Source organism: Neofelis nebulosa, chromosome 2 (genome assembly GCF_028018385.1).
Source record: "Neofelis nebulosa isolate mNeoNeb1 chromosome 2, mNeoNeb1.pri, whole genome shotgun sequence".
Classification (NCBI taxonomy): domain Eukaryota; kingdom Metazoa; phylum Chordata; class Mammalia; order Carnivora; family Felidae; genus Neofelis; species Neofelis nebulosa.
In genome coordinates, this window is record NC_080783.1 from 63,754,504 (window position 1) to 63,767,658 (window position 13,155).

General features: G+C 37.0%; 1 protein-coding gene across 3 annotated transcripts in view; it reads left to right on the forward strand.

Moving 5' to 3' along the window:
* The window catches only part of LRP2 (LDL receptor related protein 2), a 199,159-nt gene that overhangs the window by 96,466 nt on the left and 89,538 nt on the right, over positions 1-13,155 (forward strand). For 2 of the 3 annotated variants that reach the window (XM_058714866.1, XM_058714867.1), the window contains exons 22-32: positions 468-707; positions 2,039-2,158; positions 2,258-2,374; positions 3,891-4,268; positions 4,723-4,737; positions 5,464-5,712; positions 6,700-6,911; positions 7,746-7,930; positions 8,931-9,159; positions 10,195-10,372; positions 12,181-12,309. In XM_058714866.1, coding sequence (XP_058570849.1) covers positions 468-707; positions 2,039-2,158; positions 2,258-2,374; positions 3,891-4,268; positions 4,723-4,737; positions 5,464-5,712; positions 6,700-6,911; positions 7,746-7,930; positions 8,931-9,159; positions 10,195-10,372; positions 12,181-12,309 — 2,052 coding nt within the window. The remainder of the gene's footprint in view (positions 1-467; positions 708-2,038; positions 2,159-2,257; positions 2,375-3,890; positions 4,269-4,722; positions 4,738-5,463; positions 5,713-6,699; positions 6,912-7,745; positions 7,931-8,930; positions 9,160-10,194; positions 10,373-12,180; positions 12,310-13,155) is intronic. The other variant, XM_058714868.1, reaches the window with a different exon arrangement.

Consider the following 13,155-nt stretch of genomic DNA (forward strand, 5'->3'; position numbering starts at 1 on the left):
AAATGTACAAATTTTTACCTGAATATTTTATCAATTTGTGTTTTTCCAATGACACCTTTTCAAGGTTTCTTTAGACTAAGTGTGAAATTGAGATTAGACGAAGTGTAGCTGAGAAGTACGGGATGGGTCTCAGGTCACACCAACTAGAGATTGAATCTTAGGGAGATTCCTAAATCTCTCAAAGCCTCAGTTTCCTCATCTGCAAAATGCAGATAATTATACATACCACACAGTATACTTGTGAAGATTAAGAGAGAAAAAGTATGTATAAAACACTTAGAAAAATGCCTGGCTTATGACAATTGCTAAATAAATGTCAGCCAATGGTGATGATAAGAATGACGTGCACGTCTCTCTTTATTTTGTATATTTGCTCCCATTGAAGAACTGGGCTTTTACAAGGTAAGAACTCACTTAATAGGGCTGTAAAAGCAAATGTCTTTGTGACCAGTTTGTTTCCGTTGTAGATAATTCCTGTGCATCTTCAGCGTTCACCTGTAGCCACGGAGAGTGCATCCCTGCACACTGGAAGTGTGACAAGCAGAATGACTGTGTGGATGGCAGTGATGAGCAGAACTGTCCGTCCCAGGCACCCACTTCCTGCCCTGCATCCTTATTCACCTGTGATAATAATCTGTGTATCCCAAGGAGCTGGCTCTGTGACACAGATAATGATTGTGCTGATGGATCTGATGAGAAGAATTGCCGTAAGTTTTGCGCAGACTTCTCTTGGTTGGTCAGCCTAATGAATAGATTTGAACAATTAGTAGGCCTTGCACATTTTCCTCTGAGGCTCACACAATTTTTGTTGGATTGTAATCATTGTTCCATCTGTCAATCCCTGTATCAATAGGCTATCAGAGTAAAGAGTAAAGATGCTTAGAGTCCTCTGGTCACTGAGTTTTATGGATGCAGAAAAAGGACTGTGTCTAACATCCAGACACAAGTGGGAAACAATTCCTCCACTATATATCCACTATATGTATGTATGTATATATAGATAGATAGATATAGATATCTCTCTATATATATCTATATCTATATATACATCTATATATCCACTATATCCACTATATATATATATCCACAGATACATATATATCTATATATCCACTATACATCCACTATATGTATGTATGTATATATAGAGAGATATAGATATCTCTCTCTCTCTATATATATATCTATATATCACAAATTTGTTTTATTCTAAATCATATAAGACATTTGGCTATTGGTTTTTCTTTTTGTTTCATACAGGCAAAAAGGGAATAAAGCGCAGAAGCACAGAAAATTTAAATTTCATTGGTGCTGTCTGCCTGCTTTTCATCTTGCTCTTCTGATTTCATTTAGGTTGTTGTTTGTTTTTGTGTCTACAATAGTAGTTGAAGGTGGATGGAGTTCCCTGGACCAAGGTCTAGTCTTGGTTACATGACTAGGCAAGTCACTTCCCTCTGTAGCAGATGGGTTTTCAGACCTCTTCTAGCTTTCACATTCTGTGCATCTATATTTAATATAGTTTCATATTGTGGATGGGACAGCCAGCACATCTGACTCTAAGGGTATGTCTCTTTAGCAAGGTAGGACCCTGGCTTCTAGAAACGTTCTGCTTAGAGTTTGGACTAAATCCAGTCATGATCTGTCTATATACGTTGCGGCATGTGGGTCAGGCTGACCATGGTGCCCAGTTGGGCTCCGTTGCTTAGCTTTGGTGGAGAGTCATAGACCCAATTGTATTCATGAGGTATAGTCCAGTCCAAGCCCATGATGCTCACTTTGGTAAGCATAATGTATTTTTCAAGGTTTAATCACAGAATCTGACTCTGACCTATAATCTTCTTATTCCTCTTCCCTCAAACTGTCCTGGCTTTGAGTACTCTTCTGGGCTGACTTTGGCTATATGGCTGATGTGAAGGAATTTTGAACACACGTACAAATGAGATAACTTGTGTATCTCCTTAGCATTTTGCAGCTTTGGTCCGGTACACACTGAACAAGAAATAAACTGTTACTTGGTTTTGTTTTTGAATGACGTTAGAATTTACAGAGACATGCCTACCTAGTCAGTTTCGTTGTCCTGATCATCGATGTATTGACCTATCTTTTGTCTGTGATGGGGACAAGGACTGTGTTGATGGATCTGATGAAAATGGTTGTGGTAAGTGGATTGCTTTATTTTTATTCATGACATTTAAAAATGTGTAGTCATTTTTTCCTTGAGCTAATTTCGAATGCTTTTTTTTTTTTTCATTCTTAGTAATTAATTGCACTGCTTCCCAATTCAAATGTGCCAGTGAGGGTCGATGTATTAGCAACGTATATCGTTGTGATGGTGTTTTTGACTGCAATGACCACTCTGATGAGGTAGACTGTTGTAAGTACCATATTCCTACATGTTTCAGGCCAAGGAATCATTTCATATTATCACAGGTTTTTTCTAATTCGCATACACTGGAGAGAAGACAGCTTAAATTACAAACTATTATCAAAGAGTATTGAATATACAGTAGAGTTGACTAGGTATTTCCAAATAATAACTTAAATTTGTGAATCAAGTGGTTTTACAAATGGGCACTTTCCAGTCTCTTAAGTAGGTTCCATGTTTCTTAGATATTTTTGTTCTCACTATGAATATTTCCTAGGACATCCCAAATTCGTGGGTTTCAAATTTTTGAGGCTTGCTGTATATAATGATATATCTTAATTGTTTCTTTTAAATTTCAGTAGATCGGTCAAATCATGGTATAGATAGGGTGTGGAGTAGTATTTGATATTGACTCGAATTCTTTTGTAGCTATTTTTTGCTGAATATCTACTAAGATGTTATGTGTGGTCTTTGTTCTTAGAGTAGGGTAAGAGAAATTATATAACATAAGAAATAATTGAAGCAAGGTACATATTAATGAAGGCCTTAGAAATGATACAGATAAAATTCAATTGGGTTCATGGAAAAGAAATTCCTTCTAGTCATAGGATTCAAGGAGAACTTCATAAAATATAAATCTGATGGATTTATAATCTCCATGGGCTAGAGACCTATAGTGGACATGATTTTTTATTGCTCACTAATTGTGTCAAATGGATTTAAGTTGATCACTTGTTAGAATAATGGTGTTTTAGACCATGAAAAGCAGGTGTTTATCAATTTTCCTCCCCATTCAGAAAATGTTTTTAAACCTATGTATAAAAAGAAAAGCTAAATAAAATGCTTAATACTTTATAGATGTATACAACACCCAGAAATTCATAGTCACTGGTGTTCCTGTTTTCTGTTGAAAACATGGAATTCTTCTGTGATGATTTGTGGTTAAACTACCAATTGCCACTGACTTGTGGTTGCCTTACAAGGTCCCTGGGAGGAAACTTGGGTTTACCCCTGTGATATACGGAAGCAACTCTCATCTTTCAATGAATAGTGGAAACTTAGCAAAGAATTAAGGACTTACTGTCACCCTTTGTTTACTTATTGTGTGCTGGTTTCATTGGATGTAGTTCATTTGAGGGAAAATTAATAACATCCAAATACTTGATATTAAACTGATCAATTCAAAGTAACAAATTAATGGCAATTTGAATTCTATTGAAGTGAACTGGTGATTATTTAATAAAGAAGAAGATGAATTTTATTATTAACCTGTAGTTGAACGAACGTCAAAAACACATGAAACGATTTTCTTTTGACTCAGGGACAAATCGGACTCGTAGAAAAATTTTTGTGCACTGCAATGTCTGAGAACCCTATATCGTTCTAGATTTTAATATTAAATTTGTTATAGTCATTATCAGAAACCCACCATTGATCCAAAATCATTTCTTCTTAATCTAGGAATTATATAAAAAGGATTATGAATTACCTTCATAAGCTCATCTCTCCCATGCATTTATCTTAGCAACTAGGCCTCCTGGGATGTGCCACCCAGATGAATTTCAGTGCCAAGCAGATGGTGTCTGCATCCCGAAGAGCTGGGAGTGTGATGGGCACCCAGACTGCATCTTTGGATCTGATGAGCATCACGGCTGTGCCGCCAAGACCTGCCCTTCAACTCACTTCCTGTGTGATAATGGAAACTGCATCTACAGAGATTGGCTCTGTGATGGGGACAATGACTGCAGGGATATGAGTGATGAGAAAGACTGCCCTACTCAGGCCTTTCACTGTCCCAGTTGGCAATGGCAGTGCCCTGGCCATAGCATCTGTGTGAATCTGAGTGCAGTGTGTGATGGCATCTCTGACTGCCCCAATGGGACAGATGAATCCCCACTTTGCAGTAAGTTTCCTGACCACAGTTTAATGGCCATAAATTCATTCTGAGCAGTGGCCTTCTGTGCATCACCATTGTCAGAGTCCCCATGCAGCTTTAAGGAAGGGATTTCAGTTCCTCTATGAATTCAAATCTGTGTAGGGATAAGCATCATGGACTTCAAATAAATCACCACTGGATGATATTTCTCATTAAATCCTTTGCACTTGGTTCTGTGTTTTTACTTCTTTTTTAGAAAAATGGGACTAAATGAGGCCATTAGATTGTCAAATTAATTTTTGTTTTGGATTGTGGTCCTAAGTTTTTCTAACTTTAATATTTTCTAATTTCAATCAGAACTTGCCACAAAGCAAATGAAGTCCGGGGATTTGTGTTTGCTGTGATTAAAATCCTGTGATTGGCATGTAATCCTAATTGCTGTCCTTTCTTTCTTTCCTCTTTAATCAATGCTCACTCTCAGATGAACCCCAGCCAGGTATGATTGCAAAATATTTTAGATTCTTATGATATTATATGGATTGTGTTTGTGCTGAAAATATTCTAGTAATTTTGACTTACTTCCCTCTCTGGAGCATGTTTCCTGTCATGTCTCTTAAAAATAAGTTAGAGTACACATGGAAATAGAGGCATTTGCATACCAGCCATGTGAACCAACTTTGGGTGGCTTCAGGCATTGCTGCTGTGGCCCTGAAAGGAAGGAGTGATGGCATGTTGGTGGATCTGTGCCCTCTAATGTTCTTATTTCCTTTCCCTTTCCATTTATTCCCTTTCATAGACCTTCCAGCCTTGCTCTTGAATGTCTCATCTTTCATTTCTGTATAGGTAGAAGAATGTCAGAAAGCAAGCAGAAGTAATTTAGGTCTCTTTTCATGCTTTCTCAATGACAGTTGTGTTTTTTGATGTTGACAGTATTTCCCTAAGTTTCTCTCATTGCACTAAATGGAATTATAATAGAAGTGGTAGTGAAAAAAGGTGGTTTAAGTACAGTGATTGTGGAGGAGAGTAAATCCTTAAGGAAATTAGAGCAGACACTGACTAGCCTGTGGAGCTCATCCAAGTGAATAGCTGCTCTTAGCTCTTACCCAGGTATTACAATGAAGGTGGCATGAGACCGTATGATAAATATTACAACAGGGTGGGACAAAAAAAAGCAAAGATTCCTGACTTTTTTTCCTTTGTGATTTCTCTTTCTTTATTCTAGACCAGGACAGCTGCTCAGATTCCAATGGTGGTTGTACTCACCAATGTGTTCAGGGGCCCTATGGAGCTCAATGCGTGTGCCCATCAGGATACCTGCTTGCCAATGACTCTAAGACCTGTGAAGACATCTATGAATGTGATGTCCCAGGCTTTTGTAGCCAGCATTGTTACAATATGAGAGGTTCTTTCCGGTGCTGGTGTGATAAAGAATACACGTTAGACACTAACGGAAGGACTTGCAAAGTTACAGGTAATAACTGAACTTGAAAGTGAACTACCTCCAGCCAGAATAACAGCACACTCCAGAGTTTAAGATCAAATGTTGCATGCAGGCATTTGACAGTGTTGGAGTTGAATCCTGGATGGGTTTATTGTGCGGATTAAATAAGTTAATAATGGTAAAGATCTTGGGATATTTTGGAAAATAGAGAGTAAAATATAAATAGGTAGATGATTTTTATATTATTTAAAGTATCAGTGGCTTTTATATTATTTAAAAATTATTTCTATATCATATTTAAGCATTTTATATATAATGCTTAGTTGATTCAATTCAACCAATATTCAGTTTCTACTATGTGAAAGTGATTATACTAGCTATTAGGATATTGATTTGGATGGTTCACCTAAAAAATGACCAAAGAAAGAAGGTTATCATAATAGTTTCTTTTTCAAGTAAGAGGCTGAATGGTAGACAGTCCAGGGGCGGGGGAAGGCTGTGCACCATGCTAAAACTTGGTATGATTTATTACTAAAAAGGAAGTGAAGAGATATTGAGAGATAATTAAAAGTGTCTGCCACAGCTCAGTGCCTCAGGCAAAACAAAAATATTTAAGACACAATTCTTATCAGGAAGAATTATCAGGAAGCCCACATTCTAGGAAGGAAGATAAAATTCAAAAGTAACTGCAAAAGTAACAAATAGTAACTGGAAGAATGCAAGTGTAGTTTGCTCCAGATTGATATTTAGGCAAACACTGGGGGTATAACTCAAGGAAAAAAGATATTTTGGAAAAAGTATTGTTTTAAATACTCATGAAAATGAGCTATCAAGATAAAGAATGAAGTGATTAAATTATTTTTTTTTTTTAGGAATTTGCTTTCCCTATTACGATAGTTTGGAATTATATCTTCCTTCTGTCATCAAAAGTATTGCATCAAATATTTAAGAGATGTTTTAATTTAATTGTGGTTGCTCCCTGATTCATTGACATTTTTGCATTTTCTTCTTGGACAGCATCCGAAAGTCTGTTGCTACTTGTGGCAAGTCGGAACCAAATTGTTGCTGACAATATCACCTCCCAGGTTCACAGTATCTATTCAGTTGTCCGGAATGGTTCTCACATTGTAGCTATTGATTTTGATTCAATCAGTAGTCGTGTCTTTTGGTCTGATGGAGGTCAGGGTACAATCTGGAGTGCGTTTCTAAACGGAACAGATAGAAGAGTAGTAAGTACATTTCTACTGATCTATGGCCTCAATAGTCCCCCTGTCTTGGGATTATTACTCTTACTCATCAGTGAGAACAGGTCCTACGTCATCCTGGGTAGCTCTCATTTTTCCTTTTGGGCCACATTGCACCCAAGGGGCCTGGGCATTCATAACTCCCAGTATATGTGTGTTTTAGAAAAGAATGTGACCTCTGAAGGTAGATCCATGATTCTAAATTCCAGGTCACATGATGCAGAGACTTCAGAAACTCTCTGACATAGCTTTTGTAATTTTTTTTTTTTCCCTAGTGGATGAGAGCAGAGGAAAATGCAGGGTAGTTACGGGGTTGCTTTTCTTTAGCTTTAATTTAGTTATATTTCTCAATCCATCTCCCACAGTTTCAGTTTCTTGACCCTTGTTGGTTATGTTTCCTCTGCCCCTTAGGACTTTATTTTGTAATTGTTGGCATTTAATCAATAAAGATATTATTTTGGCATGTGAACGTTATAAAGTTTCATAGCGTTGCCAATTTAGCGAATGGATAGAGCTTTTGTTTAAATGCAAAAGCTTTGAAACCAAATGAAAGTACACACTCACCCAACGGTACAGTTATCCCAGAGTATTCAATTCTACAAAATGTAGTATATTTTTCGTGGAATGCCGTACTGTTGATTTGGTGGTTGGCTACATGGAAGACAACATTTTCTAATCCTTACAAGCAATCCTAGGACAAGTTTAGTTGCCTGGCTCTAGATTTTCATAGAACTTCAATCTATTCATATAATTGTTTACATAATTTCAATTTATTCATTCTCCGTAGAATTCACTCTTAATTCACCTTTTTTTCTTTAGCTACTTAACAGTGGTGTCACTATGACTGAAAGTATGGTGGTAGATTGGGTAGGTCGCAATCTTTACTGGACAGACTATGCTCTGGAAACAATTGAAGTATCTAAACTGGATGGGACTCACAGGACTGTGCTGATTAGTCATAATGTATCAAATCCAAGGGGACTAGCATTAGATCCCAGGACTAGGTAAGATTTTTTTTTTAATGATATCGCCTTGAAATGGTTATAAGGGAAAAACAATAATAGCATGATCTGGCCTATACGTGTATCTTAAGATTTTAAATGAAACCTTGTTTAAACATTTCTATAGATATGGTAACCATCCAAGTAGTTATTGGTACCCTTCCTTTATCTGTATACTCTTCTTCATAAAGTACATAAGAGCCATTGGTTGTTCAATTTAAGAACACATTGATTTATTAGCTTGGTAACACAATTATTGAATTGATTGTCATAGAATTATATAATTAGGTCTCTAATGAATGCATTCAGTGGTATTCCATAGATGGGCCAGTTTGCTGTAACATGGTTATACAACCAAAAAGGCAAGATTTTCCTGCTTCAATTTCATGTTTATTAGAACTCCATTTTATGTCATGGAAGGAAGAAAAGTTTTGCCCGCTGGTCGTAACGGGAAGAAGAAATTCTCCCATGTGCTTAGAAACCTTTGATGGCTTCTTTCCTTGAATTTACTTAAAATTCTTTAACTTCAGTTCTTCTCTGTAAGATCGTGAGTTAGACAAATTATGCTTGATGCAATATAGATTTCCTAGATATCATAAAGTAATACACACCAGTGAAATTTATGATGAATCTCTGATGATGAATAAATTGACTTTTATCTTAAAAAATGACAGGGTAGATAAACAAGGCCAGATGGATTTTTCTAGATCAACTATTTGTGGATTGTACAGAAACATGAATAGGCATTGAGACATTTCATTGTCATTATGTACTGCATGTTTTATGAACATTTTAGAAACACCCAGATGGCTTATGATTGTATTATGATTACAGTTTTACTTTGTGACACTCAGAGGAAATAATAAACTCTGTATAGATGTTCTGAATTAGAGATGATTTACTTTAAGCAGAACATAAAGATGATGTTGTATTACTTAAAATGGCAGTTACTTTCCCTATTGAAATATATCCTTTCTGACTGGTAACTGATTTCTTTCCACAGTGACCATTTGATGTTCTGGTCTGACTGGGGCCATCACCCTCGTATTGAACGAGCTAGCATGGATGGCAGTCTGCGCACTGTCATTGTTCAGGACAAGATTTTCTGGCCCAGTGGCATAACTATTGACTACCCCAACAGACTGCTCTATTTCATAGATTCCTATCTTGACTACATAGACTATTGTGATTATAATGGACAGCATCGGAGGCAGGTGATAGCCAGTGATTTGGTAAGTTGGTTTTGAGGAAGACCACGCTGAACCCACAATAGCGGCTTAGTAGAAAGCAAATAGAGTTAACAAAAGAACTAAGAGATTAATTTTTGTATCTTAGACATTACAAGGTCAATCCAGGAAATATCAACAGGAGTGAGGGCCAATCCATCTTTCCTTACTAACAGAAAATAAATATTTTTATTCTAGTTCATGGTCAGATTGTGCCATGTCTGGGAACGATTTGTGTGATTAAGTTGATCTGTAGAGGCTGATCTGTTGCTTCTACACTTTAAAAAAGTGCGTTGAGCAAAAATTAATAATTTATATTTAGCTTTCTCAGTTAAATCATAGCCTGTTGTATATTTTGTATTTTTTAATTTCAGTATAATTGATATACAATGCTATATTAGTTTTGGGTGTACAACATACTGATTCAACAATTCTGTACATTAATCAACTTTTATTCAGAAAATTATGGTGAATTTATTTTCACAATTTGAATGGGAAGATATAGAAAATATATATTTTAGCAAAGAGCCATTATTTAAAATTGCCATTGGTGATAGTTCTGTGGCTTTAAGGGGCCCTGGCAGGGCCTCCCTCCCTTCAGGAAGCATGCAAGTAGGCTCGGTCAGATTAATGTGAATCTGTAGTGGCAGAAATAGCACTGGATAACGAGTGGTGATAACAGGGGAGGCGGGGGGAGCTAAGGTTGGGAGTAGGGGATACAGATAAGTCACCTTACTTTCTGCCCTTCAGTGTTGCTTTCATTTGTAAAATGGATGCCCAGTGTAATGACCAGAGAAAAAATGAAGACTGAGCGACACAATGTGAAAGTGCTTTCTCAATATGAAAGCGACAAAAATGTGAAAGTATCTTGAGTGCTATAGTGGGATAATTATAGGTCAAGCAGTGTATTTTTTGTCTGTCTCCTGAACAATGACTTCCCTATGTCTTAAATGATTAAATCCTAAACGATATCTTTTTCTACATTTTTTGCCTTGGTTTGTACTTGTTGGCAAAGTCTCATCTTTTCTCTTCGCTTCACAGATTCTGCGACATCCCTATGCCCTAACTATCTTTGAAGACTCTGTGTACTGGACTGACCGCTCTACTTATCAGGTTTTGCAAGCCAATAAGTGGCATGGTGGAAACCAGTCAGTCATAATTCGTAATGTTCAGCAGCCCCTGGGGGTTGTTGCAGTTCATCCTGTGAAACAACCTAATAGTAAGTGATACAGAGACACTTGCCTGGGAATAGCTTGGAAAGCACTTATTCTGAGAAAGCTAAGTGTACAATGTTGTAGACCTATTTGTTTGGGCAATATACTCCCTTCTTCTTTACTAACCACCGCAGTCCTAACATTTTCATTACTTTTATTTATCATGGTAAACTAAAAACTTGTATGTAACAACAACAGACCTAAACTGTGTCATTTTATTCAGCAATTGGCTACTGTCTCTGTGACAATTTCTAAATCCCTGTTTCCTCGGCTGACAAATACTGCATAGACCAGATAGTCCCTTAGATCCTTTTATTGCTACCCTTCTGTGATCTAAAGGAGCTTATTCTTAGGACTTGTTTATTATGGCGCCAGTGCTCTGTAGGTGTAGCTATCCCAAGTCATCCTAGATGTAGATGTGATATATTCCACACATCCTAGATGTGTGTGTGGCTAGATGATTTAAAAATTTGGCATTGGTAGTTTAGTTCTATCTCCCTTTTTTAGAATATCTGCTCCCATGTTTATAGTATTCTCAGTGCTTAGAATAGTGCTTAGAGCACAGTGAATGTTTTTTGAGTGAATGAATAGATTAATGAATCTAATGCAATATATATAATAAGAATGTATAAGATCTAGAGGACATCCTGTGAGCCTGGGGTGCACATAGGTTCCCTTATTTTAAAAAGCAGAGACGCACAAAGATATCATCAATAGAAAGATAAAAGATTACTATTTAACCAAAATTTGGACAATAGTGGATAAATTTCAAGGTCACAAAGGGAAAATGCACATTGATTTCATTTAGTGTAAAAAGATCTTTTAGCTTAGGCAAGGAGACACATGTTATTTGGCATCACATTTCTATTACTGAGCTTTGGGTTACTCAGTAGCTATTTGTTCATAAAGGATTGACCTGTGACCTTGGGCAAGTCATTTCTCTCTCTTATTTCTCTTATGAGTTTTGTGTTGAAAGCATGATGCCGGGGAAGGGTAAAGTAATTTAGGAAAAAACCAAACCAACATAGGTTAACTTAATCTACTTGAGTCTCTACTGGTGGCCTCCAGGGGGACAATAACAGCATGACTATGTGCATACCTAAAAATTTATTTATTTACTTACATTGAGATAAATTTGACATATAATATTATATTTTTAGGTGCACAGCACAATGATTTGATAAATGTATATATTATGAAATGATAGTGACAATAAGATTAGTGAATATCCACCATTATACATAATTATAACGTGTGTGTGTGTGTGTGTGTGTGTGTGTGAGTGTGTGATGAGAACTTTTAAGATCTACTCTGTCAGCTACTTTCAAATGTATAGTACAATACTGTTAATGGTAGTCATAATGCTTCACATAACATCCCAGGACTTATTTATCTTGTAATTGGAAGTTTATACCTTTTGACCACTTTCACCCATTTTGTGCACTACCTACTCCATGCATCTGGCAACTGCCAATCTCCATATGAGTTTGGTTTTTCTTAGATGTCACATATAAGTTAGAGCACATAGTATTTATAAGTTATATATCTTATAGCATAAGTTATATCATATAGTATATCATATAGTATACTATAGTATAGACAAGTATATTGTCTTTCTCTCTTTGATTTATTTCACTTAGTTTATGCTGATTGCAAATGGCAAGATTTTCTTTTTTACGGATGAATGATATCGCATATGTGTGTGTGTGTACACTACATTTTGCTACATTTTCTTTATTAATTCATTCTGTGCACTTCAATGTGGGAGGTTTTCCATTCACCAATGTTTTCTTCTCTTCTTTTTCCATTACAGGTGAAAATTCATGTGCTTCTTCCTCCTGCAGCCATCTGTGCTTGCTTTCCTCACAGACGCCGCACCTTTATTCTTGTGCTTGTCCTTCAGGATGGAGTCTTTCTTACGATTCTGTGACTTGCTTGAGAGGTACTGTATGCCCTTTAAGTGTGGAGGCTGCCTTAGTTTAGCAGAGCAGTGTGAGCTCTAAGCCACTTGCTAACGGAACGTGTGCTGTGTTCCCTTTGATTCAGCAAGTCTTTGGAGTACGCATGCCATGTGGGACGTGTGCTGTGTTCCCTTGGAGTACGCATGCCATGGGGGGTGATTTAATTGAGCACCTCAGTTGTAATAGTTTCTGTATATAAAGCTCATATTGTGTGTGGATATGATTAAACAATCCTTAAGCTCACGTTTTCTTTTACCTGGTTACAGTTAGACAAGCAGTGATAATGGGAAGCTCCAAATTCTGCACTTAGGAAGTAAGGATTCTTAACACTTGTGTATGGCTTCCTTCTCTCAGGTTCCTTATCTCATTTTTTTTTTAATTTTTTTTTTTTTCAACGTTTTTTATTTATTTTTGGGACAGAGAGAGACAGAGCATGAACGGGGGAGGGACAGAGAGAGAGGGAGGCACAGAAGTGGAAACAGGCTCCAGGCTCCGAGCCATCAGCCCAGAGCCTGACGCGGGGCTCGAACTCACGGACCGCGAGATCGTGACCTGGCTGAAGTCGGACGCTTAACCGACTGCGCCACCCAGGCGCCCCTCCTTATCTCATTTTTATTGTTGTCACTAATAGTCAGTGATGAGTGTTCTAGCATAAGCCTTCTGACTCCAACTGCAGTAACTTTAATATCTGGTATTTTAAAAATGAAAGTTTTCTTTGTATGAAAGATTGTTAAGTGATTATTTGAGCAATTTAATCTTTGTGTCATCCAAGATACTTTACTGGGTTGATGGAGACATTCTTCTTCTTATTATTAGTATTATTAGGG